Source organism: Bidens hawaiensis, unplaced genomic scaffold (assembly GCF_021521415.1).
Source record: "Bidens hawaiensis isolate Kalapana, Puna unplaced genomic scaffold, B.hawaiensis_p1.1 tig00014466_1, whole genome shotgun sequence".
Taxonomy (NCBI): Eukaryota; Viridiplantae; Streptophyta; class Magnoliopsida; order Asterales; family Asteraceae; genus Bidens; species Bidens hawaiensis.
Genome location: NW_027492259.1, coordinates 461739 through 488844, shown reverse-complemented (window position 1 = coordinate 488844; position 27106 = coordinate 461739). Strand labels below are relative to the sequence as shown.

General features: G+C 34.4%; 4 protein-coding genes across 4 annotated transcripts; 1 reads left to right on the top strand and 3 right to left on the bottom strand.

Moving 5' to 3' along the window:
- The first annotated feature begins 4220 nt into the window (after positions 1-4220).
- Positions 4221-5879, top strand: LOC143546827 (eukaryotic translation initiation factor 5-like). The gene has a single exon (XM_077038402.1). The coding sequence runs from the start codon at positions 4565-4567 to the stop codon at positions 5843-5845; it is 1281 nt and encodes a 426-aa protein (XP_076894517.1). The 5' UTR covers positions 4221-4564; the 3' UTR covers positions 5846-5879.
- Positions 5880-9985: 4106 nt separating this feature from the next.
- On the bottom strand, positions 9986-10495 carry LOC143546802 (eukaryotic translation initiation factor 5-like). Its single transcript, XM_077038386.1, has one exon. The coding sequence runs from the start codon at positions 10482-10484 to the stop codon at positions 9993-9995; it is 492 nt and encodes a 163-aa protein (XP_076894501.1). The 5' UTR covers positions 10485-10495; the 3' UTR covers positions 9986-9992.
- On the bottom strand, positions 10495-11633 carry LOC143546801 (putative eukaryotic translation initiation factor 5-2). The gene has a single exon (XM_077038385.1). The coding sequence runs from the start codon at positions 11244-11246 to the stop codon at positions 10557-10559; it is 690 nt and encodes a 229-aa protein (XP_076894500.1). The 5' UTR covers positions 11247-11633; the 3' UTR covers positions 10495-10556.
- Positions 11634-17219: 5586 nt separating this feature from the next.
- Positions 17220-22760, bottom strand: LOC143546826 (bifunctional riboflavin biosynthesis protein RIBA 1, chloroplastic-like). Its single transcript, XM_077038401.1, has 7 exons — positions 22693-22760; positions 20527-20902; positions 19420-19641; positions 19005-19327; positions 18241-18370; positions 17772-18068; positions 17220-17677 (listed from the first exon to the last, which is right to left on the bottom strand). Exons 1-7 carry the CDS (start codon positions 22740-22742, stop codon positions 17429-17431), a joined length of 1647 nt encoding a protein of 548 aa, XP_076894516.1. The 5' UTR covers positions 22743-22760; the 3' UTR covers positions 17220-17428.
- Positions 22761-27106: the final 4346 nt, after the last annotated feature.

Sequence of the window (27106 nt, the reverse complement as noted above, 5' to 3'; positions counted from 1 at the left end):
ACAGTTTACAACTTACCCGGAAATTGAAAGGATTGACGAGAAACGGAAGTCAAAGGTCCTAAAGCAAGTAAAGTCAACGATCAAGTCTTGTATCTTTAACGAATATGCAAAAACCGAAGGGTTTACGAGATGGCAGAGGCTAGTGACGGCTGGAGAAAGTGGATTAGGGTTAGATTAAAGTTTACAGCATATGTTTATGACTTGTTTATATAGGAATAGCTAAACCAAACTAATTATAGACCTTTTGGCCCGTTTAAGCAAGTAAATCATACTTTTATGAATAAATCACTGAATATAATCAAAAGATTTGATCTTAGATGATAATAAATGAGATTATACTTATGTTTCAGTTATAGGATTGTTTCTTGGTCCTTAATTTTCTCTAATATGCCTAAAATAAACGATTTTATACCTTAAACGAGTTGTTAAACGAAAACGAACCAGATTCTGGTGCAGGTGAGCCATAGCACCGCGCGGCCAACCCATGGTTGTGCCGTCGCGCAGCGCACCGGCTTCAAGGGGATGGGAATTTCAATTTTGGCAACAATGGTCCCTATACTTTGTTATTTGAGCATTACTTGAACTAGTTTTTGGTATAATTTGATTTTGAACATTGATTGAAGTACAGGGGCCTAAAGTGAACATTAGGAAACTTATTTACTTACAAATATTGGATTTTCAATAATAATAAGGATCTAAAAAAATGTTTCGTTCGTAAACGAATACGGGTTTGAAAAATCCGAAATGTTACAGCCGAGGCGAAAAACGAAAAGCGCAAAAGCGAACGCTTTTTGAACGTGAGGCGACCTTATTTAAAAAATATTTAATTATGTATAAGCCACATATTATATACAAACCACATTATAATATATATTAAATGTCTAAAATATCAACATAGATATATCCCAAAATTCCAAAAGTAGTATAGAACATTTTTTCGAGTATCATATTACTCGCCCAAAATATTAAAGTACCATAAAAACAAGTTATCGAGTACCAAATTACTTAAAAGTGTTTCCAAAATAACATTATTCAAACTTGTTTCAACTTTCAAAAGTTTATTACCAAATGAGAAAAGTCCAAAAATGGCTAATTATAAAGATTAAGTTAAAAATGAGTTAACTGGTCGCTTTTTGTACATAAAGCCTTCGTCCCTTCGCTTTTTCGCTTCGCACAAAAGCGCAAAAAGCGTTCGCTTTTTGAAGAGACTTCGCCTTGGGTAGGCAAAAGCGTTGAGATGCTCGCCTCGGGTTGCTTCTCGCCTCGGGTCGCTTCTCGCCTCGCCTCGCCTTAAGCGCGCTTTTTTAAACCAAGTGTCCAACCAAAAGCAAAGTAAAAGAGAGTTAAAGAAAATGTTTGTGATTAAGATAGAGATTGAGACTTTCGAAAAATAAACAAAACTTAAGAAAATTATGTTTTGTACTTAAATTATAATTTATAATGATGAAAATGGATGGAAGCTTTAATGTGAACGCTCTTAGATTCTAAAACTCTTTTATTATAGTTTGTCATTTTCTTTTCTCTATTGAAAGTATATTGTCATCTACGTCGAAATACGACGTCTTCAAAAATAGATGCATGTGCATTGTATAAACTTCTGTAATTACATTAAGTGTTTAGCTCAGCATCTTCACCGATTGGGTGAAAACACATAAGTTTACTAACCTATGATCAGCTTTTACAACTCTAGATTTTTACCAAAGGTGAAAATTGATCAAAATATGATTAACACAAACAATAAATCTTAGGTATAAACATAAACATAAACATCATAATCAAACCCATACACATCACAAATCGGCCTAACATTACTACATAAACATTTGTTAAGTTCTTATTGGCTCATTTAAAGTGGCCGTGAATATTGTAATATGACCAGACGTCATAAACGAACATCCGAATATAGCCATACTTTATGAAAGAATGCAACAGATCTATATTTGTAACACGATTCTACTATTTTATGTAACCTTATATAAATGATCGTCCAACGCAATTTTTTAGTTTATTATTTATGATCAAATTTGTCATCTTTAATACTTTTATAAGCTTGTCAAACATCTCAATCAAGTTAAAAAAAAAAAACTAAAAATATAATTTAACTAATGTTTCATAACTTAAAATTATTAACTTCGCCCTTAGAGATGAGAAAAAACCGGTCAACCAAACCGACATGAAATTAAGCTTAAACCGGAACGATTATGTAGAAACCGTAGGTTCGGAATCGGTTTGTAATTCTCTTCACCGAAACCGCCCAAAAAAGATCAAAACCTGTTGAAATAACCGGTCAAAAACCGATGGTAACCTAGACAAAACTAGGTTTGATATTTATCGACCAAATCAAACCAGTTTCAACCCAAACCGGTTTATGCTTTTAAACCAGTTTATGCTAGGGGTGAGCAGAAAACCGAATTAACCGAATCGAAACCGAACAAACCGAAAAGACCGAACCAAAAAAAACCAAACCGAAGCATTAACCAACGGTTAATTTTTAAGTTTTTTGAAAAACTGATTTTTCGGTTTAGGTTCGGTTATCCATTTTAAAAAAAACAAAAAAAAAACGAACCGAACCGATTAACCCGACACGGTATGAACCAACGGATTTGCAAGATTCTAATGTGCATGGTCAACAATTAGAGACTTTGATTGAAAAAGTTGGAAAACATAGAAATTGGTAATAATGTTTATTTACGACGTGTTTTGACTTTTCAATATTTACTTAAATATTAATACAATTGTACGCATTTTTTTGTAGATCATATGATCGGAAACAAAACTCCAAAAATAATCTACCATTGACGGTGATGAAGATTATGAAGATGATGACGATTGGGTCTAAACACTTTGAAGATGACTAAGATAATGAATGAAGACTCAGACCAAACTTTTAGTTTTTTTTTATTAAGAACTTTGTTTATTTTGTTTAATTTTAAATTCTACTACTCAAGAAACTTTGTATTTGTTTGGTTCCACGTAGCACGTGCCTATTTTTGTATTTTGAATTCAAGATATACGTGATACTCTATTTTTGTGATTTTTTTTTTGCAATGTCTACATGCAATAAAAAAACCGAAAATAACCGAAACCGAAAGCGAAAATAACCGAAAACCGAACAACCAAAGAACTGAAAACCGATTAGTTGGTATTATAACGTAATCGATGGCTTCGGTTTCGGTTTCACCCAATAACCAAACCGAACCATGCTCACCCCTAGTTTATGTAGCTCTATTCACCGTCTTGTGATACTGTGTTAATAATAATAATAATAATAATAATAATAATAATAATAATAAAATTTACAGCCCATACCACCATACATACATAGGTCGCCCTGCCCCTGTATATAAATATCCGTATGATAGGCCGCCTCAATCTGAATCGCTCATCTGCCTATCTGCCTCAACTCAAAACCCTAGACTCCATCGATCTGTAAGTAACCTCATCCAACTATCATATTCATATTCATATTCATATTCATATCGATCTTATTTTCTTTTAATCGATAATATCCTCTTGTTAATCCGATATCTGTTAGGTTTTGGATTTACGTTAGATCTGATTTGAGTTATTTGTTGATAGATGATTGAAGCTGCTGTGTTTTGTTGCTCATCAGTTTTACTATTATAGATTGTTTGATAATCTGGTGGAGGTTGTATTTATGTTATTTGGTTCATCAGTGGTGCTAATTCTTTGTTGGAAGATTGAATACTAACATATCATTATTCACTTACTTTGGTAGTAGTTTCATGTGATGATTGATGAACTAGTTTTATAATTTTTGCATTGGCACTTGTTTAAATTTCATGTTTTGGATGCATCTGTTATAACCTTTGTATTCATTTAGTTTATTGTTTTTCTGTATGTAGCAGTCTTGTGCTTGAAAGTATGCACTACTGTTGATACACGGTTACATTTATAAGGTTGTGTTGATTGATTCTTGTTAAAATTCAGTGCTATTTATGGTTGTTTGCATATAATTTTGAGTAACTTAGTTGCTTTGTGGAGTAAAAATTATTTTATCTGGATATTCTCTGAATTAACATTATGTTGCAACAATTGTGCATATGTGCATTTACTGCATATATTGTTGAACATGTGGACAATCTCGTGGCTGTTTATGTTTTATGGAGAATTAAAGCTCATTGTGGTGTTTCTATTTGTCACTCTTATAATAGTATCTAATAAGTATACTAATTTGTTACCATTATCTCGATGAAGGTTGTGACTTGTGTGACAGCTATCTGTTTTTGGGGGCGAATTGCAAGTTGGAGTCGTGAAAAGTTAAAAGTGTTTTTATGTCCGAGCAGGCTATTATCTACTTAGGGTCTATTGGGTTGTTGGGAGAGTATTGCCCTATATTCTTTCAAGAAAGAAAATATTTTCTTGTTGAAAACGGTTGGCTGTATGCACCTAACCTCATTACAAAATTTTCTGGTTGCAATAGCTTGGCGCAACCTTCATCCACTACAACTGATCATTCCCGTTTTTGTTCCCGAGTTCTCTGATTCGACTCCAACTTTTCGGTCATCTTGAGTGATAAGTTTATCCACCCGGACCAATCACGATGGCTTTGCAGAACATTGGTGCTAGCAACAGTGATGATGCCTTTTACAGGTACAAGATGCCAAAAATGATCACTAAAATCGAGGGGCGTGGAAATGGCATCAAAACAAATATAGTAAACATGGTTGATGTTGCCAAAGCTTTGGCTAGGCCAGCTTCTTATACTACGAAATACTTTGGGTGTGAGCTTGGAGCACAATCAAAGTTTGATGAGAAAACAGGGGTATCGCTTGTGAATGGTTCTCATGACACTGCAAAGCTAGCTGGTCTTCTTGAGAACTTTATCAAAAAGTATGTTCAGTGTTACGGCTGTGGGAACCCGGAAACAGAGATACTGATTACTAAGACTCAGATGATTCAACTCAAATGTGCTGCCTGTGGGTTTGTGTCTGATGTGGACATGAGAGACAAGCTGACATCATTTATTTTGAAGAATCCACCTGAGCAGAAGAAGAATTCTAAAGATAAGAAGGCGATGAGGCGGGCCGAGATGGAGAGGTTAAAGGAAGGCGAGGCAGCTGATAAGGCGCTAAAGAAGCTGAGCCAGGCAAAAGACGTGAAGAAGAGTAAAGATAAAACGTCAACTAAAAAGAAAGGCAACGGTTCGGATGAGGATCACATTTCGCCAACTGTAAGCCAGGCAGGCGACAAGGATAATGGATCTGATGATGATGACATCCAGTGGCAGACTGACACGTCCGCAGCAGCTGCTCAGAAACGTATTCAGGAACAGCTTAGCGCGGTGACGGCTGACATGGTGATGCTGTCTACAGAAGAGCCCGAGAAGAAGGTTGTTAAGAAGGCTGACGAGGAAAACTCTAATGGCAGCGTGAAGAAGAAGAGTCTGGTGGATGTTATTAAAGAAAATCTGAAGGCGGGTGCCGGGGCGAAGGAAATATTGGCATCATTATCTGGATCACCTCAGGAAAACGCGAGCGCTCTTTTTGAGGGTTTATTGGATGGAGTGGAGAAGGGATTTGCAAAACACTTGGTTAAGAAGAAAAGCTATTTGGCTGCTGTTGTTGTGGAGGGTGAGGAATCACAAATGCTTCTGTTACGAGCTGTTGAGGACTTTTGTGGGAAGTCAAACCCGAACGCGGTTAAGGAAGTGGCGCTTGTTTTGAAAACATTGTATGATGTTGATATTATAGAAGAGGAGTATGTGGTGAAGTGGTATGAGGAGGGAACGAGTGGCGGTAATAAGAGTTCGCTCATTTGGAAGAACGCAAAGCCTTTTGTGGAATGGCTGCAGAGTGCGGAGTCTGAAAGCGAAGAGGAATAAGTGCGCAAGGTTATGTTATGGTTATGGTATGCTGTCCTTTTGTTTTGTTTTGTTGTTTGTGTTTGAACCTACTGGAATTTAAACATTAAATCTGTCTGTTTTCTTTGTTTTTGTTTGTGTTTTGTATGTTTGAACCTCCTGGTTTAAAAATAATAAAGCGTGTGTGTTTTAGTGTTGAATTTGTGGTTAACATTTTGTGATTAACCGATAAATTGATTATGGTTATTACTTCATACTCAACCATGAGTCCATGACCGAGTTGAACCAAACTATGTATACCAGCTTTTATTTATATACATGTGTTTAGCAGGTGTCTTTTAGGTTTTTAGGTGGTGTTTGTTTTTCTACAAAAGATCATCTTGGCCTCTTTTGTCTGCAGCGCGCAAACCACGCGTGTTTTTTTACAAAAGATCTTCTTGGCCTCTTTTGCCTCAGCAGACTGTTTTTTCGAAGACGTTTCATTAAAAAACGTCTGCATGCCCTCTTCTTGGTGTAGACTTGGACCATAGTCTTCCAACCTCTTCTGAACTCATTATTTCTATCATATATCAATTAAGTTATTAAGTTTTTGTTAATTGAATTCTTGTTAATTGATTTGTTCAATTGAGTTGCTAATTGATTAGTTTTTTTTTTCTTTTTTGTTCAATTATAATTTAAGTATTATTAGTTTTTAGTTAAAAAAGTTTGTAGAAAGTTAATGATTATAAAAGTCTATAGAAAGTTTTTAGTTGAAAAAGGTTTGTAGAAAGTTTAAGTTTATGTCATCGGCTTGTGAGTTGTTTTAAGCTCGAGTTTTGGCTCGTTTCATTCATTATGTATGAACTATCTACTTTCGAAAACAATTGAAGAAACTTTTGAAGGAAAAAACATTCACGTGAAAAATTGTTAATGTAAGTTTTATAATTTGCTAGTTTAGAGGTATTAAATTTGGATTTATATAATTTTAATTGTTGCTGGATAATTTGTGTTTTTGGTATAAAGCTTATAATGAAAGTTTTAGCAGTCTGCAGACGTTAAAAAACAAACAGACTTCTTCTTGCAGAGTGCAGAGGTTTGGTGCACCTCTTCTGGTACAGATGTCTGCAGATGTGGTCCGCAGACTGCAGACATTTTACCTCTGAAAAAACAAACAGCACCTTAGTCCCTCAAAACATCTTACATTGGTAAACCAAATTTCGTGTTAACCGTGTTAAAATTTTGAGTGGTGTTGGATTTTAATAATTTAAACTTTGCCTATTGGTTGATATTAATTTCAACTTAAGAAATTCTAAGTCCAAAGGTTAATTTCAGCTTTCAATGGAAATCAAGCCTTTTTCTAGTGGAGACTAACCCGGTCAGTTTTAGAGCAAAATATGTTATTTTTCCAAGTTGAAGGGAAAAACAATTTTTTTTCTTCACCAATCCCCACCCTTCAACACCTTCTTCTCTAGCAAAGCTCCACCCCTCATCGCCGCCTGTCGGGTGCAAAAGACGAAAATAAATTAACCACATCTCCACCGCCACCGCCGACAGCCACCACCGTCTATCGCAAAAAATTCCAAAATCCAAAACCCTAATTCGAAGATCAAGTAAATGAAAACAGATACCTTGAATGAAGAAGTTCCGGTCACCGCTTCGCTTTCTTGCAGTCGTCAGTTGATCAGCTTCTGGCGATCTAGTTACTGGAGACAAAAAATGAATCAACCGAGTATAGGGGGGCTAGTGGCTATAAAATTAAATTAAAAAGAAACTAAATTTTGAACTCTCTTTTGGTGGTGGTGGTGGTGTTGTGGTGGCGGCAGAAAGAAACAGGGGAGGAAGATAGGTTTTTAATTTAATCATGCTGGTCTGGTGGTGGTGTTGTGGAGGTAGGGTGGGGAGACGTCGGTGATGGTGGTGGTGTGGTGGTAGGGTGGGGAGACGACAGTTGCGTGGTGTTGGACTTGGTGGTGTGGTGGCGAGGGGAAGAAATTGGGGATGAAAATGGGTTTTTAATTTTAATTATATTTTTCATTTGTCTCTTCAACATGGGAGAAATGATATATTTTGTCTCAAAATTAGTCAGGCTAGTCTTCGTTAGAAAATGCTTAGTGGATGTTAATAAGGTGAAAGTTGGAATTAACCTAAGGAATATCTTAGTTGAGATTAATGCCGACCAATAGACCAAAGTTTGGATTATTAAAATTCAATATCCCAAATTCTGAAGGGAAGTTATTGGGTTTGTTCTGATGTAAGGATTAAAGTTTGCGGTCGAGTCAAAAACATTATTAAGATAGAAATTTGGTGTTATTTTAGTGTTTCCCCCCTAAACTCTTCAAATATGTAACACGACAAACAAATTAAAACATAAATAAATTTGAATTTACCGAAATGAGCCACAACTGAGCTTCAACCCGACATTAGGCTTCCATTATAGTTAAAGAATCTTGTAACTGATAACTGAAGCTAGTAGTTATAGTTATATTTCAGGGTAGAAACCAAACCGAAACGAACCGTGATTTGCACCCCCGTATGTCTAGGATCGTTTGTCCAGAGTGATGGGGAGTTAGACAGTGATGTGGCCCATCAAGTTCAGGTAGGATGGTGTAGATGGAGAGCAGCCACAGGTGTATTGTGCGACAGGAGGTTCCCAACTAAACTAAAGGGAAAGTTTTATAGGGTCGCAGTTAGACCTGCAATGCTATATGGGTCAGATTGTTGGGCCATCAAGAAGGCACACGAGCGGAAAATGGAGGTAGCAGAGATGAGAATGTTGCGCAGGATGTGTGGGCACACAAGGCTAGACCGAATAAGAAACAGTGTGTTTCGGGAGAGATTAGGGGTAGCTAACATATCAGACAAAATAAGAGAGTGGAGACTAAGATGGTTTGGACATGTGAAGAGAAGGCAGACAACGAATCCTGTTAGATCCGTAGAAAACATTAATATAGAGGGGAGGAGGGGTAGAGGCCGACCAAAATTGACTTGGGATGAGAGGATTAGACATGATTTGCTAGAACTAAACCTCTCTGAGGACATGGTTGAGGATAGGAATTCTTGGAGACGTAGAATTAAGGTTAATGATTTTTAGGGATAAAATACCTTAGGGGGTTTCCCTTTACCTTATTTTTGTTTACACGCCATTATGTTATTTTCTTTTCATATATTATGTAGTTTCTTTGTTGTTTTTATTTTTATTATTTCAGTATATCTATATATTATTATCATTATTATTACTAAGTGTTATTATTAATTATATTACTGTTGAATTTTGATTGCTTTTATATCCCCCCCATACATATGATTTTTAGAGTTGAGGGTCTCTCTGGAAGCCATCTATCTATTCTATTGAATAGAGGTACGGTGTGCCTACATCCCACCCTCCCCAGACCTTACTTATAGCTTAGCTATTGGTGGGATTTTATACTGGGTATGATTGATTGATTCTAATGACCATACTTGTTCAATTTATCTATCACAACTTGGATACCGTGAGGCGGAACGTCAAAAGTTTTAGCATACGCAATAGGAATTGACAAGTCTTCCAGACGTAGAGCACGCGACACTTTGAACCCATATACATTACCTACAATGGAAACAAACATGTTAGCAAATAAGGGTGCAACTTTGTCTACACAAAAAGAAGAAATTTCTCATGGCTCGTGTAGTATACACTTTGGTTTGTTTGGAAGGAAAGTAGAGCGGTGTTCAATAAATCCAAATGTCTATATTTTAAGGTGATCGAAGATATCAAAGTCTAAATCTTTTCTTGTGAATTAGTGTATGTAGAATAACTTGTCACGTTGGTTGGCGTTGTTCTGAAACATCTGAGTGGTAAAGTGGTATACTCCTCAACCAAATGATTGTGGGTCATATTTAGAAGTAGTATCAGGGGGTGTTTGGGATTCCTTTCGATAATGCATTCACATATCCTACAAAAATTTTACAAAACCACCACATACATGAATTCCTAAGACAATACATCAACATATTAATCAACTTTCAGTTTCATACCATATTTTTGGGGTTTCAAGTCTAGAGTTCCAAAACCACCCAATAAACAAGTAATGACCACTAACAGAGAAACGACCAACGCAACTTATTGTTGTACCAAGAGGTTCTAACACACAAACATCAAAGATAAAAACACACTCATTCAAGTAACAAACAAAAGGGCATAATATATCACTTATTCTTCTTCGCTTTCAGACTCCGCACTCTGAAGCCATTCCACAAAAGGCTTCGCGTTCTTCCAAATAAGAGAGCTCTTATTCCCGCCACGTGTTCCTTCCTCATACCACTTCACAACATACTCCTCTTCTATAATATCAACATCATACAATGCCTTCAAAACAAGCGCCACTTCCTTAACCGCATTTGGGTTTGACTTTCCACAAAAGTCCTCAACCGCATGTAACAGAAGCATCTGTGAATTCACCTCACCCCCGCCAACCGCAGCCAAATAGCTTTTCTTCTTAACCAGGTGTTTTGCAAACCCCTTCTCCACTCCATCCAATAAACCCTCAAAAAGAGCACTCACGTTTTCCTGAGGCGATCCGGACAATGTTGCCAATATTTCCTTCGGCCCAACACCAGCCTTCAGATTTTCTTTCACCACATCCGACAGACTCTTCTTCTTCACAACCTTCTTCTCGGGCTCTTCTGTCGACAGCATCACCATGTCGGCTGTCACCACGCTAAGCTGTTCCTGAATACGTTTCTGTGCAGCTGCTGCTGACGTGTCCGTCTGCCACTAGACATCATCATCATCTTCCTCACCAGAACCAGTATCCTTGTCGCAAGCCTGGCTAACAGTTGGCGAACCATGATCCTCATCAGAACCATTACCTTTCTTTTTGGTTGATGTTTTATCTTTACTCTTCTTCCCATCTTTCGTCTGGCTCAGCTTCTTTTGCACCTTATCAGCCATCTCACCTTCCTTTAACCTTTCCTTCTCGGCCCGCCTCAGCGCCTTTTTATCTTTAGAACTCTTCTTCTGCTCAGGTGGATTCTTCAATATAAATGATGTCAGCTTGTCTCTCATGTCCACGTCAGACACAAACCCACACGCGGCACATTTTAACTGAACCATCTGAGTCTTGGTAATCAGTATCTCTGTTTCCGGGTTGCCACAACCGTAACACTGAACATACTTTTTAATAAAGTTCTCGAGAATACCAGCAAGTTTTGCAGTGTCATGAGAACCATTCACAAGTGATGCACCGGTTTTCTCATCAAATTTTGACTGTGCTCCAAGTTCACATCCAAAATATTTGGTAGGATAAGAAGCTGGCCTAGCTAAAGCTTTGGCAACATCAACCATGTTGACTGTATTCGTTTTGATGCCATTTCCACGCCCCTCAATTTTAGTGATCATTTTTGGCATCTTATACCTGTAAAAGGCATCATCGCTGTTGCTGGCACCAATGTTCTGTAAAGCCATTGTGATTGGTCCGGGTAGATAATATTGTCACTCAAGATGATTGAGAAACTGGAGTCGGGTCACAGAATCTGGGAGCAAAAACGGGAGTGATCAGTTGTAGTGGATGAAGGTTGCACCAAGCTGCTGCAACCAGAAAATTTTGTAATGGGGTTTGATGCATGCAGCCAGCTGTTTTCAGCAAGAAAAGTGTTTGCTTCTTGAAAGAATATAGGACAGTACTCTCCCAATAACCCGATAGACCGTAAGTAGAGAATACCCTGCTCGGACATAAAAGAACGCTTTTAGCTTTTCACAAGCTCCAACTTGCAAGTTGTCCACAAAAATTGATAGCTACCGCAAAACCTTCATCAAAACGATGCTAACAAATTAGCATTGCAAAATATTATATAAAGATATAACACAAATCAAAACTTTTCACAAGCTCCAAATTATCGGTCAATTGTCTACCTTAGAAGTTAAATTATCGAATAAATGTTAAGATTTCAATATTAGTTAGAAAAACACAGAACTATTAAGTGAATACGCATCAAGCATGCTACCAAAACAATGTTTGTCATATATAGAAAACTATAACTTCAGAAAAGCAAGGTTAAGTACTGAACAAAACAAATATTTTTTCAATAAACCGTAAATCCCAACAAAATCTGCACTAACAACTTTAACTCCACAAAGCAAACATACAAGCAAGTAGTACATAACTATAACAAGTTAATGATGTTAAAAGAATAAAGTGCATCATTCAACATGGTATGTAAGATTGCCAGGTCAATTAGTGTTTAAATAATGCAAACTTATAACTTACCATATATCAGCTCAAGCAAAATTGTTGACAGAAAAGATACCAATAAAAAATATCAGAGATGACAGCAAATCATCATTAACAAAACTAGTTCATGCAAGTTCCAATAAAGATCAAACAAGCTATATGAGATTAAGACCAAACCCAATGCACCACATTTAGCGGTGCACTTAGGTGACATGGAAAAAGCATCATAAGAATTAGCATTGGAGCAAATGAGCATGTGGAGAAACGACCTTCTGAGCGTGCGATGCATGTAGTATGGTCAGTGGGTGGTGGCCACATGATGTATAAACAAAACAAAGCTTTTCAATTGTTGAAGTTAAATCATACCTTTTTTTTATTGAACGGACTTTGCAAAAAAAAAATTTAATACCTTTTTTTCCTTTTCTATCTAACACAACGGGGAATAAATTTGTAAGAAGTCAATTTCAAATAAAAGCTAACTGTAAAATGATGTTAATAATAATAATAATAATAATAATAATAATAATAATATTTTTAAGCCACTATAAAAACAACCATATAACTTCATATTCTATCACACCTAGTTTAGTTTCTAGTTTTAATTATTTATTTAAGTTTATTAAGTATATTTATGTATATTTAGTAAATTTATTTAATGGCAAAGATAAAGAAACGTAAACTTGAGTATTCAAATTAAATGCAAAAAGTGTTAATAATATGGAAACGTAAGTACTGGTAAAGATGTTTGTAGGGTTGGAGAGAAAATGAGGTGTGTGTTTTTTTGGCATATATGCAAATCTGCCGAGGTGGCAGCTGACTGAGCGTGTTTGTGAGTACATTTAGCACCTTGCGCTGTTGATGCTCCACGACTACTTCCTAATTTCACTAATTATATAAAATAGAAATATACATATATATATATATATGTATATATGTGTGTGTATATATGTATATATATATGTATAGAAAAGGGTTCAAATAAGAATAAAGAGTTTCCTAGGAATGGTAAGAACCAAGATTTTTGACATTTGGCATTAAAACCTTTATTAAAAAATATATATATGTATATATATATACATATATGTATATATAGTGACTAAAATATATCCACCAGTTCCTCAATCCTCACTAGTTAATAGTAATATAAAAAATCCCAAGATATATAATTTAAAATCAAAGCTCTATCAAATAATAACCAGAGACTGCAAGTTTTATCATCATATAATCAAAATTCAAAAGAAACAGATAAATAAAAGGTAGAGAAACAGTGGCATATGCAGATTCAGATCGAATATCATCCGTTAAAGCAACAGATTAAGCTCATCGATTAACAAATACACGAGTTACAAGCATATAACATCGATTATTATAAACCAATACAATAGAGCATTAATAATAATAACAATAATCGGAATCGAATGGAGAGTTGTAGAAACTTACCGATCGACAGAGAAGAAGAAGGCGCCTAGGGTTTTCAATTTCAATTGTGGCCGTGACCTATAATAATAATAATAATAATAATAGCCCACACTCCATGTTTTTGATCTTTAGTTTTCAGGGTGTTATTTTTGGCCCTTGACATTTATTTTGATGTATTGTGATTTTGTCTTGTAAAAGAACGGAACTGTTCGGTGAGAAATTTATTTATGTTTGGTTATTAAATAAATGAACAAACGTAAACACATGTTTGTTTGCTTATTTATGTTTATGAATGTTTATTTCAGTGTTGTAAAAGTTGGATTCCAAGACTGATTAGTTAGTCCTCGGACCTCTACCTTGGAGGCTTGGAGACTTTTTCCAAGTCGGCCTGGATTAGTCGGAGGCGGTCAAAGTCGGGCTAGGAATTTCTAAAAGTCGGACAAAAAGTCGGGCTAGGCGGGCTAAGGTTCTCTAAAAGTCAATTAAAAGTCATCAAAGGTTGTCGAGATAGCTATAGTACCATTTTGACATGAATTATGCTTATTTTGATAAATATATAATGTCCAAAAATTAATTTTCTTTATATTTATCATGTCAGAGTGCTCTTTGAGCACTCTCAGCTCCCCATTTGGCCGTATAGGGTCCGCCTAGCGACTTTTGCAACATTGGTTCGTTTATGTTCATTTTTTGATGAAACATCTACTTAATGCTTTATATTTGTTTGTTTGTGTTCATTTATGTTTGTCCATATTTGTCTGTTTATCTCTGTTCAATTATGATCGATTATGTTCGTGAATTGTTTGTTTAGATCTTATATGAACGACATAAATGAACACGAAAATGTTCAATTTTTAAACTAACGAACATGCACACAAGTATTCATTCGATTAAGTGTTCATATTCGTTTAAAGTTAAATGAACGAGCACAAATGTGTAAGCACCAACTAGCAAGATGTTGGGAAGACAAAGAAAAAAAAAATACATGAAAAACAGGAGATTGTTCATCTATTTTGTGCAAGTTACATTACACTTATTCTTTCTACTTGAGTACCAATAAAAAAAACATAAAATAAAGTGAATGGATAATTTCACGACTAATCAAATCATTCTAATTGATATTGAATCTATGCATTCTATTGACTGAGGAATTAATTACAAGGAAACACAATTCAAAAGGGATGGGAGAAGAAGACTATGTACACACATCATATTTGTCATAACATTATATATATGCTGTCCGGCTTATATGCGCTACTAGGTTATGTCTATTTGTTGGCCATTTAAACGAGCTATTTGATTAGGTAAGTTGGCTTATTTTGGATCACAACATATAATATTATCAAACAACCACGAACTTTTTGTTCGGCTCTTCAAGAAAACAAAATCATTCTGAAGCTTTAAAATAGCCCATCAAGACACATGTATAATTGCATCCATAACTCCTTTCTTAGTTGCGTTTAACGGCGAGTTTACCAAACAGGCCATAGTTTGTATAATCTGACAAACTTTTGTTGGCTCGGCTGTTTGGCAGTCTCTTAATAATTCCATTAAGAAACCATATCTTAATCGGTAAGAAGTAGAGTGTGTTTTATTCACTAAAAACACATTTTACTAGTTTTATGGAGCCTCTTAATAGATTTTAAAAACATGTTGAATAATTCAGATGCTATCTTTTGACGTGGAACCAATGTGACGTGTAGATGGTCTTAACATGTAAGATATTGTACGTTATCTTCTTCTAAAATTTTAAGCATCAAGCACATGCCATGATGTCATGGGAAATTGTGACATACCAAATGATGTCTAAACATGAAAATGTTTTTGAATGATATCCAAGAATCAAGATCATGTAATCTTCTGACATGACACAAATTCTTTTTAAATGAAACACAAAAAATATGTTCATAAATGGACAAAACAAATAGGATCTCAATTATTGTTTCTTGATAGTCTCAAATGTTGGAATAAGGTTTCTGTTACGATTTTATATTTCTATTTTTTAAATTGATTGTTTTCAAAATAAGGATAGTTAATTATGTTGGGTTGGTGAGTTTTAAGTTGACAGGTTAAAATGTTTAACACGAATAACATCAGTATATTTATTCGTGTAAAATCTAACCCTGACTCACTTATAGGTGTGTAACCCGAACAAAACTCATTTAACATATTTCTCTAACGTATCAAAATGGGTTGACGGGTACTATTAATCAAGTTGTAAGCGTGTTAACTAGGTTGGTGACTGTAATAGATGGATAAAGTGGGTTATAAACTGGTTGACTTGTTTACTAAAAAACTCAATCCAAACATAGCTCGTTTAAATAATCATGATAGCCTGAAAACAACCCATTTACTAAATGGGCTTAGATATGACAAACCAAACCTAATTATATATTTTTCGTATCAAAACTTGTCACCTGTTATCTACATCTCATTATTTAGCGCTTGGCAAATATGTTAATAATTTTAGATTGTTAAAACAATATTTAGAGCAATGAAAGTAAATAAAGATTTAGAGAGGTGGCCTTCGTGAATATGTTTGTGCCTTATATGGATATGGATAACTAGAAGAAGTCAGGCAAAACATTAGTGTTGAAAATTGGTTCGAGTATGTGATGTTTTAGGTTATTATAGTTTAGCAAATCATGTGTGGTTCGCATACTAATTAGGTGTTCATTACTATTACCTACTGGATTCACGGCAACTGAGTATATACGTTTACATTATTATGTGGTTAAAGATTACATGTTACGATGGCCAAAACTCGATATTAAACTCACCTAAAAACTAACTTAATGTACAAATTATTTGGGCTACACATTTAACAACTTTTTTGATTTTATTAACTCAAGTTTTTAAAGATTCACCATACAAGCTATTATATTTTTAAAATTATATAATGTACGAGTAGTTCTGTTTTTATGCAAGTAAACAGTTTTCATGTGAATATCATTTTATACCATAGGCATTGTGAAACCAGGAAAAAACTTGAATCAATCTTAGAGACAACTATCTTAAATATTTCTAGTTTTTTCACGTATTTTTGTTCGTTAATATGGGAGAAGTCAAATAAAATGATCAACTTTTTTCAGACAGAGACAATAAAATTTCATCTATTTTTTGAAAAAAAAATATTTATCTAAGGTAAAGAATTTAAAACGTTCTCATTTATTAGTAAAAATATATATAATGGATAAAAGAAATTAATGATAATAGGAACTCACAAACGCAATCTGGTATAAGAGAAACAAACCCACTAATGATGTGAAAAACTCCTAATGCATATACCATACATATGGATGGAAATAGATTAAACAAATACAAATAGCAGTAGCTACTTCTTCGCAACTTTTATATCTTATCCTAACATTATTTTAGGACATCCGTAGTGGGGCTTCACCACCCATGTTTTTGCTTAATAAACCACCCAAACACAATTGCGTATGTGGGTGGAATGAAAAACCCTTTTGCATTTTTTATAATAGTGTTGGGACGCTTGTGCTGACCCCACTTGCCTAACAACAAATAATAAACCCGTATTTCACCCACTTCCTTTTAACAAATTCATTTATTTACATAAAATTATTTAATCATTACAAGGGCTTCAATCACTACGCATATAAAAAAAAAAATTGTCTACATGATGTTGACGTGCGATGGAAAAAAACCGTTGGCTTTATAAGCCAACTTGTTCTGTTATTCAACTTACCTAAAATTAGCTTTCCAAAAACAAAGGACATTGTAAATTGTAAATTACAAAAATAAACTGTGTTAAAGCAACGGCCAAAATGTGTCTTTTAAACCAACATTATGTGTTCTTCTGATGAAAATTTATGTAATAACACCTCTAGTTAAGTAATAACTATTACCTAAACACAGACATAATCATCATCCAATCCAATCCAATAACAAGTATTATATATAAATCGGTTTCAAAGAAAGAATTTGATGAGGCTAGTATGTAAAGAATGTGAGTCAATCGAGCCAATGAACCTTGAACTTAAACACTTGGGTTCGAATTCTGGTCAGTTGGTTCGTCGTTTTTGGTGATAAGGTTCGGTACACCAGAGCCATAAACATGACCCATCTTAGCGCGTTTGGTCTCAAGGTATCGTTTATTGTGCTTCGTAATCGGAGTCAAAAGGGGAACTCTGCCTGCAACTTCTAAGCCATAGCCCTTGAGCCCACTGTACTTAGCAGGGTTGTTTGTCATCAACTTCATTGTTCTAACTCCCAAATCTCTCAAAATCTGCATATCAGCGGATGCATTTAATTACATAAATTAATCATTTATGCAAGATGTATATCATTTATTGATTTATTATTTATATATGTGAAATTACCTGTGCGCCAATACCATACTCCCTTGAATCAACAGGTAAACCAAGCTCTTCATTGGCTTCGACTGTATCACGACCATCATCTTGAAGGTTATAAGCACGAAGCTTGTGGCCTAACCCGATACCTCTTCCCTCATGACCTCGTAAATATACCAAAGCGCCCCTGCCCGCTTCTTCAATTTGTTGCATTGCAAGTGCCAACTGATTACCACAATCACATCTAGCTGACCCGAATATGTCTCCTGTTAAGCATTCTGAATGTACCCTAACGAGAATGTCCTTTCCGTCACCAATATCACCCTGTTTTAAACCAGAAAATTTTCATCATTTAGTATTACTATTGTACTGTATTGTTAAGTTTTTTTTTTTTTTTTTTTTCTCTCTTTGTTTGGCCAGTTTGAGATCATAAAACACAACCCAAATCAACGAACTTTCAACTTCTAAATAATACTTCTTCTAAAAGTTTCCTCACCTTAACCATAGCAATATGTTCAATTCCATCTAAGACTGATCTATAACAATAGGCAACAAATGGGCCCCACGTAGTAGGTATGCGTGCAGCTGAAGCACGCTCCACTAACTTATCGGTCTTTCTTCTAAACCTGCCAAATATAAAGGCGTGTAATGAGAAACCCATTAATTTATAGAACTAGCATAAAAGGAAACAAGTCAAATCAGATTATTATTGAATAATTTGTTTGTTATCTATCATGTTTAACTCACTGATCAACTATATAAATATCCGATACAATTTGGATAAAAAGTGTTTTGGGTCAACCCAACCCATTTTGACCCATTTCAACCCATTTAAGTATAAACGGGCCAATTTAGGTCATGTTTTATCTTAATATGTCAAAACGGGTTCAGAAACCCTAATAAAAGCTAGCATAAAAGGAAGCAAGTCAAATTCGACAATTATTGAATAATTTATTGATTATCATGTTTAACTCACAGATCAACTATAACATATTTGATACATTTTGGACAAAAAGTGTTTTGGGCCAACCCAGCCCATTTTGATCCATTTCGACCCATTGACTCATGAACGGGTCAATTCAGGTTATGTTTTATCTTAATATGTTTCACGATTACAAAAACCCTAATAAAACTAACATAAAAGGAAACAGATCAAATTAGAAACTATTTGATAGATTTTGGATAAAAAGTGTTTTGGGTCAACCCAGCCCACATTGACCCGAAACGAACAACACAAGAGTGAATAAGATCGTCACATACCTGATTAGATCAGCTATAGATATAATCTTTAAATTTTCCTGTTTGACAAATTCCCGAAGCTTTGGCAATCTAGCCATGGAACCATCATCATCCACAATCTCACATAACACGGCTACCGGGTCAAACCCAGCTAACATGGCTAGGTCAACAGAAGCTTCTGTATGACCTGCTCGTTTTAAAACACCGCCTTCTCTGTATTTCAGTGGGAAAATATGGCCCGGGCGGTTGAAATCCGAGGGTTGAGAATCTTTTGAAGCTAAAGCTTTTATGGTTGTCGCCCTATCGTTGGCTGATACACCAGTAGTTGTACCATGTTTTGCATCCTACAGGTTCATTAATAATTAAATATATTCATTTATTTGATTATTTAAGGGTTGTTTGAAATTGCTTTATAAAAGTGATTATCTTTACACACCACTGAGACTGTGAAAGCGGTAGTGAGTTTTTCTTCATTATCTTTATGATTAACCATTAAAGGGAGTTCTAATCGATCCAAATCTTCAGCTTTCATGCTTACACAAACAATCCCGGTTCCATGCTTAACAATAAAAGCCATGGCCTCTGGTGTGACACATGATGCTGCCATTATTAAGTCTCCTTCATTTTCTCTGCATTCATCATCGACAACCACTACCATCTACAATATGAACAAAAAAATGGTATAAAACGGTACATAAAGAAATATACTTTCTCCAACCCAAAATAATCGCAGCAGTATCGATAACCCTTTATTTTAACTGATTACTTTGAGTGGAGACATGTTTCAAAATCCTGTTCTTTTCTAGGCATGCTACATTTATTTCTTTTTGTAATATATATGATTTGCAATCCTACTTAACACACACATAAAAGTTATACTTTAAACCAACACAGCCCGTTTTGACCAATGTAAAATAGTACCCATTCTGATTAGTGATTAATCTAAATGTGCCAAGTTGCTCATGAGCTTTCAATATTGGTTCGCTAAAAGCTCGAATCGAGCCAAGTTTAAACGAGCTCGAGCATAAAAATAAGCTTGTTTATTAAATGAGCCAGAGCTGGCTCATGAGCCTAAATGAGCTTATTACTTGTATAACTTTTATCAAACATATTAAATATATAACTTTATAATAACTATTATTCTATATAATGATATAAACTGAATACATATTTTATATTATACATAAAAATTATAAATTAAATATATAAAAATAACTGTAAATGTATTAAAATTAAATAATAAATAAAAAATGAGTCAAGCCCAACCCAAGCCCAAGCTTGAAAAACTACTCACAAGGGGAGCTCCAGCCATAAAAATAGATATGAGCCGAGCTAAAGCTCGAGCTCTCGTAAATTAAAGGAATTGAGTTTGAATTCTCGTAAGTTAGGCGAGTCAAGCTTGAGCCTAGACTAGCTCTAGTCAAACGCTCTACTTACATTTAGGCAGGGGGATTATATCATATAGTTTTGAATTTTTATCCTCACAAGACGGAATAACAGAAACTTTTTGTAATTTATAAAGACGAAACACAAGAATACAGACCTTTCCTTGTCGTATATCTTCAATCGCCTCAGGAACGGACGAGAAACCCGGGGTGGGCTGATCCAAATCATACTCATCGGCAGCATTAGAAAAATCATTCATGCTAGGAGTTGTGTCAGCTGCTAAGGTACCCAAAGCTATTGAATCAGGCTGGATCACTATCCCAGATGATGATACACTTACACCATTAACTCTTTTTTCATTAACAGAAAAACCACCATCTATAGGCAATAATGAAGCTCTGAGCCTACCATCACCTTTACTTTTGGAGCATGATCTAGCACCAAGATGAAGAAACGCGTCGGATGCATGCCCATTGCATGAACATAGGTTTACAAAGTGATGACCATTATACGAGCTCGCATTTGTGATCATCCTGCATAATTGTGATTATAGAATAAACGATTGGATGAGTGTGTTGATTATTAATACAGCACGGTATAATAACGAGTTAACGGCAATAGTCTCTATCTTTGAATAAAATGTTGTAGGATGTTGAATGCATTTTATACAAGACATTGTGACCTTCATCATGCTTGACCGATTTGACCATCGTTAAGATAAAACACAACCCAAATCTAACCAATCACAAGTAAACAGTTTGAAATTGCCATCTCTAGTTACATCATTTAAAACCATCTAACCAAAGGCCACAGAATATAATATAGTTTAATTCAATGGTTGAAAGAATATATTATAGTTAAATGCTAGTTATGGCCATTAGCAAAGTATTATAACTACCCATACAATAAAGAAATAGATTGAGCCAAAATCACTATGATCCATGTTTTGTATTATACTAATGAACAAATAGATGCTTCCAATTAACACATTTCCTGAAATCGCATATAAAAAAGAATTTTTCTCATGTAGAAAAAGGCAAACAAAAAAAATGCAGATTCTAATTATAAGATATTCTAAAGGAAGGGTCCATGTTGATCAAAATCGAATTCGAAACACTTATGTCTCTAATGGGGCCCTAAATGTTTTGTAATGACAAAGAATATGCTTTCCAAATAAAGCAAATAACAAGGGAATAAATCCTAGCACAGTTTGTGGATAAGTGTAAAACATTCAACTTTGGTCAGATAAATGAAGTGTTTCAACATAATATTATATCATACACAGAATCATTACTGTCAATTATGATTGTAATGAAATATTGGATCCCAACTCTATGTACAGGAAGCTAATCAAAGAAACCACATCTCTTGACTTGAACAGAATAAGCTTCAAATCCAATTCCAGTCCTAAGGTTTCTTTGTATAATTAAATTCAAAACACCAAATTAGAAATATATGTTTGAAACAAGTCAACAACAATCCTAGAATGGTGTAATCGTTTGCTATAGTAATGATCGATCAACTACAAAATAAACAAAACAAAAGCAACCGGATCGAGCGGCAAATTTCACGCAATGTTTGAAAGAATACAATATAGTTTAATGAAAGTTACAAGAACCAACAAAGTACTGAAAGTACCCATACAACAAAGTAACACACTGAGCCAAAATCATTATGATCCATGTTTTGTACTTATACTAATGAAAAGAAAAATAGATGATTACAAATAAAACATTTCCAGAAATTGCATTTTTATCTTGTAGAAAAAGTTAAAAAACAAAAAGAAAGATGCAAATTCTAATTACAAAGTCTTCTAAATGAATAGTCCATTTCGATCAAAACCGAAGCCGAAACACTTTTGTCTCTAACGGGACCCTAAATGTTTTGTAATGATAAAGAATATTCTTTCCAAACCGTAGCAAAGTTGTTAATTAAAACTTATTGACTTTTCCTATTGAGGTAATAAGTTAAATCATTCAACAATAACAATAATATTATATTACACACAGAATCAATCAATACTGTCAATTATAACAATTATAATGAAATATTAGATCCCAACCACAACTCTTCATTTGAACAGATTAAGCTTCACATCCAATTCCAAACCTAGGGTTTCTGTTTATAATTAAGCTCAAAACACAAAATTATCAATATATATGTGAAATTACAATCAATTACAGTCCTAAAACCTTGTAATCATTTGCTATAGGTAACGATGGATTACAAATCAACAACTAGATCAAGCTATAGGCAAATTAACGTAATAAACACAAACAATAATCGATGTAAATAAGGATGGAATTGAGTAGGAAGAGGTTACTTTGAGCGGAGTAGAGGAGAAGAAGAAGAAGACATGTTAATGGAAGCCATTGATGCGTTGAAACGGGGCTCCGAATTGAAGAAATGGAGGATTTGATTTGAATTGATTTGGTGAATGAAGTAAGAAGGCAAATTGGTTGTTGATTTATTTATAATAATAATAATAATAAGATGGCAAGTAGTGTGGGAAATGAAACCGGTAGGAAAGGATGGGGGTGTGGGTGTGGGTGTGGGTGTGGGTGTGGGGGAAGAGAAAAAGGGTCGTGCACTTTCTAGCCATTCTTTGAATATCTAACAAAAATTAAATAATAATTTTTCACATGACGGATTCGAAACCCACTCATGTGTTAAAGGAATCTAATCAAATAAACATGTTGGCTATTTAACTTCCAAGGGTACGCGCGTTTAACAGAATGAGATGTTTTGATTTTTAAGTTTTCTATCTGCTTATTTATTTCAAATGGAGTCTAGTTGTTAGTATTGAACATTTTAGGCTATGTGTTGTAGGCTAACTAAAGACCTCTAGTTAAAGTGTTTCGTCAAGGTCAGGTAAGCAAGAAACCATTAACTATCCAACTTTTAAATAATGTGTTATGGGCTAACTTAGAGATTAAATAAAAGAGAAAAAAATAATTGATGCCTTTGAGAATGGACCCCAGTTGATTTAGTATTCAAGGTGTTACACACATTAACAGAAAATGCCCCCAGTTTGGGGCGTTAGCATGCCTAGTTGGCATGAAAACGCGGTGATTATGATAATCAAGTAGACTAATTATATAATTACATCATATAGTAATTATGTATTACTCTATGATGTAATTACATAATTACTCTATTTGTATATATAATTACTCTACTTGATTTTCATAATTAGCATGCTAATTTAATTTGTACGTTAACTTTTTCCTATATATCTATACATTATATATAAAGTTTTAATATTTTTTAATGATGTTTGTGAAAGTTTATTTTCGTTGAAAAAGTAAGGTTTAAAAAAGTTAAAATTTAATGTGGTGATAATACGAGGGTTTGTGTGAGTTTGTTATTCTGATGAATTTAGCAAACCACTATGAACCAAGTGCATGAGCCCACGTTGAAACTGAAAAGATATGGTGGGACACGAGGTGCTGAATTTTATGAGCCGATAACTATTAAAATTTAAAAATTAAAATTGGATGCGGATGCTAGATTTGACTTTGACCAATATCTTTATTCAAAAGTTGTTCAGCATCTAAAGTTCTAAAACTTCTTCTAAACTAATATCTTTATTCAACGCGTGATTCGATTTGTAATTGTAATCTTAATACACTTATTGTGCTACAAGCAACGTTTTTAAAACCACATCATATATTTATATTTATACCGTTTCTTCTACGGGTTTGACGGTTATACTCGTCTAAGGATCGACTGATAGAGTACCATCGACTGATAGAGTACCTACACAACATTTTAGACTGTAATTAAAAAAAGTATAAACTGGTATACTATAATTAAACTGAATTAAAAGAAAAAAACTAAAGTATCAAATATATAGTTTAACGTTATAAATATAGAATATAGATTATATTAACTGATAGGAGTTTTGTATATATAGTAATTACTTAAACATAGGTAACACAATTGTCGGAATTGATAATTGCATTTTAATCACAAGTCTGAGTTTAAATCTTATAGCATTATTTAAAAAATCGTTTGGTCTAACTGATGGGGGATGATGGTGTGTACTCTGTACTGCAGTACTAGGGTGGTAACGTGTAGTGTTCGTGGGTTGACAGAAGCCTGAACATGACCCTCATATTTACGGGTTAACCTGAACATGACCCGAAAGGATTTCATGTTTTTTTAATCTTATTCACGTATTAATACTTGATGCAATTTCGACTAGCAATCAAATGGCTCAAGATCACAATGATTTCATTCAAACGATTCAAACCGAATGATTAGTCAATAAAGCTTAAAAGCTTATAAATTCTTTATTAAAATCACTCAACTGTCTAAACAAAAGACATAATAATCCTATTTATAAATAAAAACAAACATTTGGGTGGGCCTGGTTAATGGGCTGGATGCTCCTGCATCATACCCCCCCATCTTTGAAAAAACTCGCCCTCGAGTTTTGTCTTCAGACCAACACCACCAGGATCAAAGGGAACATCAACCAGATATCGGTTTATTGTTTTCATCACGAATCGCATAACTAGTACAACTTCACGGGTCGTCTCGCTCAGTTGTAAATTAGTGCCACCTGCTATTTCTTGCTTCATGGTTTTCATGTATGCATTATTAGAAAATGATACCTCATACTTTCTAAGCATGCATGCTATCTATCGGAAACAAAATGGACAATATTGGTGACACAATTGGCTGGATGTTACAATCAGTGTTTTAAAAACCGGTACGTACCGGCCGGTTGAACCGGTTATACCGGATTTTCGTAAGGTCACCGGTATTTAGAGTCCGGTATTTTTGGGCGGTTTGTGTCACACCCCGACCAAAGACGGCGGAACATGCCGAGGTGTAACGATTGTCCATAAGCACATGACACTAATTAAAGTGACAGTATTTAATAAACTCATTTCATTTCACAACATCGAAAATGTCACATAACAATTATCCATAAAATAACCATAAACAAGATATCACAAAATATGACAAATTTGATATTGTTCATTTTTACTAATATCCTAAGGTCTTTGATGTCGTTTTCTTCACAATCATAAATCAACCAAGATGCAAACCTGCAACATTTCATAAAATAAAGTTTGTCAACACAAATGTTGGTGAGCAATTCATAAGTTTAATCATATTAGTATATAATAAAGATAGCCACAAAACTTGCATACGAAACGATAAAAAAAAGTGGTAATTTGGATAAATAGATATCGCTAAACACATTAGCGACACCTAGCTATAAGGGGATGCCAAATAGTCTAGGATTTTATAGTTATCGTTAATTGCATTACGTTAACGACACCTTGCTACAAGGGGATGCCAAATAGTCTAGGATTTTATAGTTCCACCAACCAAAAGCGATAAACACATAGGCATATAAGCATAGAACACCAAATCGAGCAATTATTTAGGTAAAGTATACAACTACGTTTGTGGTTTAAGATTTAAATATAAAGCATTTTGTTGAATAAGTATGAAATGTCACCCCCAAAATAAAAGATATGGAAAATGGGGTATGAAGTACTCACCTTCAAGTAGTAAACTTGAAAGATGATAATTTGGAGATTTGTCGGAACGACGAGTTTAAGGCACAATGCCTAAAAAGAAAAGAAGTCTTGAATTTAGAAAGGTTGTCTTGAAGGTCTTTAAACAAAATAAATGTTGAGAAATGTAAATAATTAAAGTTTAAGGTTTTAAAATGTAACTATTTGAGAATTTATAATAATAACCCTTTAAAAATGTAAGTTTGCTCGAAACCGGGTTAAAGTATTTAACCTTAATATTTACTCAACCTATGTTAACTAATAAGGTGGGTAAAATGCAAGAATGCAAATCCCTTTGGAATAAAGATACTAAAACGGTTTTTTTTATCGAGTGTTCGGGTTGTCGGTTCGGGTCTTGATAATTGGTCAAACCCAAAGTCAACTTTCCAAAATATTGAATGTTATGAGATAACTCAATAAAATTTAATAAGACTTAACCAAGTATGTAGTTCCATTGTTTTAGAACTTACAACGCACGTTAAGCGAGTGTTCGGTTTTGTTGGTCCAAACTTTGTTATGAGATCAAGTTGGATCCAACATTTTCAAGTACTTAAGAAAATATTTAAAAATCAATTTGTAACTATTTTTAAAGAAATATACAATTCTTGATGGCTAAAAAAAACATACTTGTGTGTCTTAAGCGAGTAAGAATCGGTTTGGTTCGGTTTCCATCTCACAACAAGTTCATAGATGGTTTCCACATGTCCAAACACTAAGAACTTGTATAATAATGTACAAATAAAAAAACTTTAAGTTTTACAACCAAAAGTTAACAATAAAATCTTTAAGCAAAAGTTTGGTTTTCGGTTCGGATCGTGTTTCGGGTTAAGACCGAGGTAAGATTCTACAAACCCTTAACCATAGAATTTGTAAAAATGATTTTAGAAACTTAGATCTAATAATAAGTATGTTTAAACAATTATTTAACAAAACTAGTAACAAAGTTCGGTTTACGGTTTAGAGTTATTTACGGTTAAACCGAAGCATAGACTCTTAAAAACCCATAACCATGGAACTTGTAAACATGACCAACAAACTAAAATAAGCAAGATTAACATGTATGAACAAGTTATATAGATGTATATATATCAAGGACACGAAGCCCTCTATGAAGCCTTGCCTTATGAGGTCCGAAACCTCACCGACCGGAATCGGAGAAGTAACTATCAAAGGTAAACAAGGGGTGTATATTATATATAT

Coding starts and splice junctions, on each gene's coding strand:
- LOC143546802 (XM_077038386.1), bottom strand. CDS start 10,484: ATGGTGATGCTGTCGACAGAAGAGCCCGAGAAGAAGGTTGTGAAGAAG.
- LOC143546801 (XM_077038385.1), bottom strand. CDS start 11,246: ATGGCTTTACAGAACATTGGTGCCAGCAACAGCGATGATGCCTTTTAC.
- LOC143546826 (XM_077038401.1), bottom strand. CDS start 22,742: ATGGCTTCCATTAACATGTCTTCTTCTTCTTCTCCTCTACTCCGCTCA. Junction 19,328..19,419: donor CCGCTTTCACAGTCTCAGTG/GTGTGTAAAGAT, acceptor ATGAACCTGTAG/GATGCAAAACATGGTACAAC. Junction 18,069..18,240: donor AACATATTGCTATGGTTAAG/GTGAGGAAACTT, acceptor GGTTTAAAACAG/GGTGATATTGGTGACGGAAA.
- LOC143546827 (XM_077038402.1), top strand. CDS start 4,565: ATGGCTTTGCAGAACATTGGTGCTAGCAACAGTGATGATGCCTTTTAC.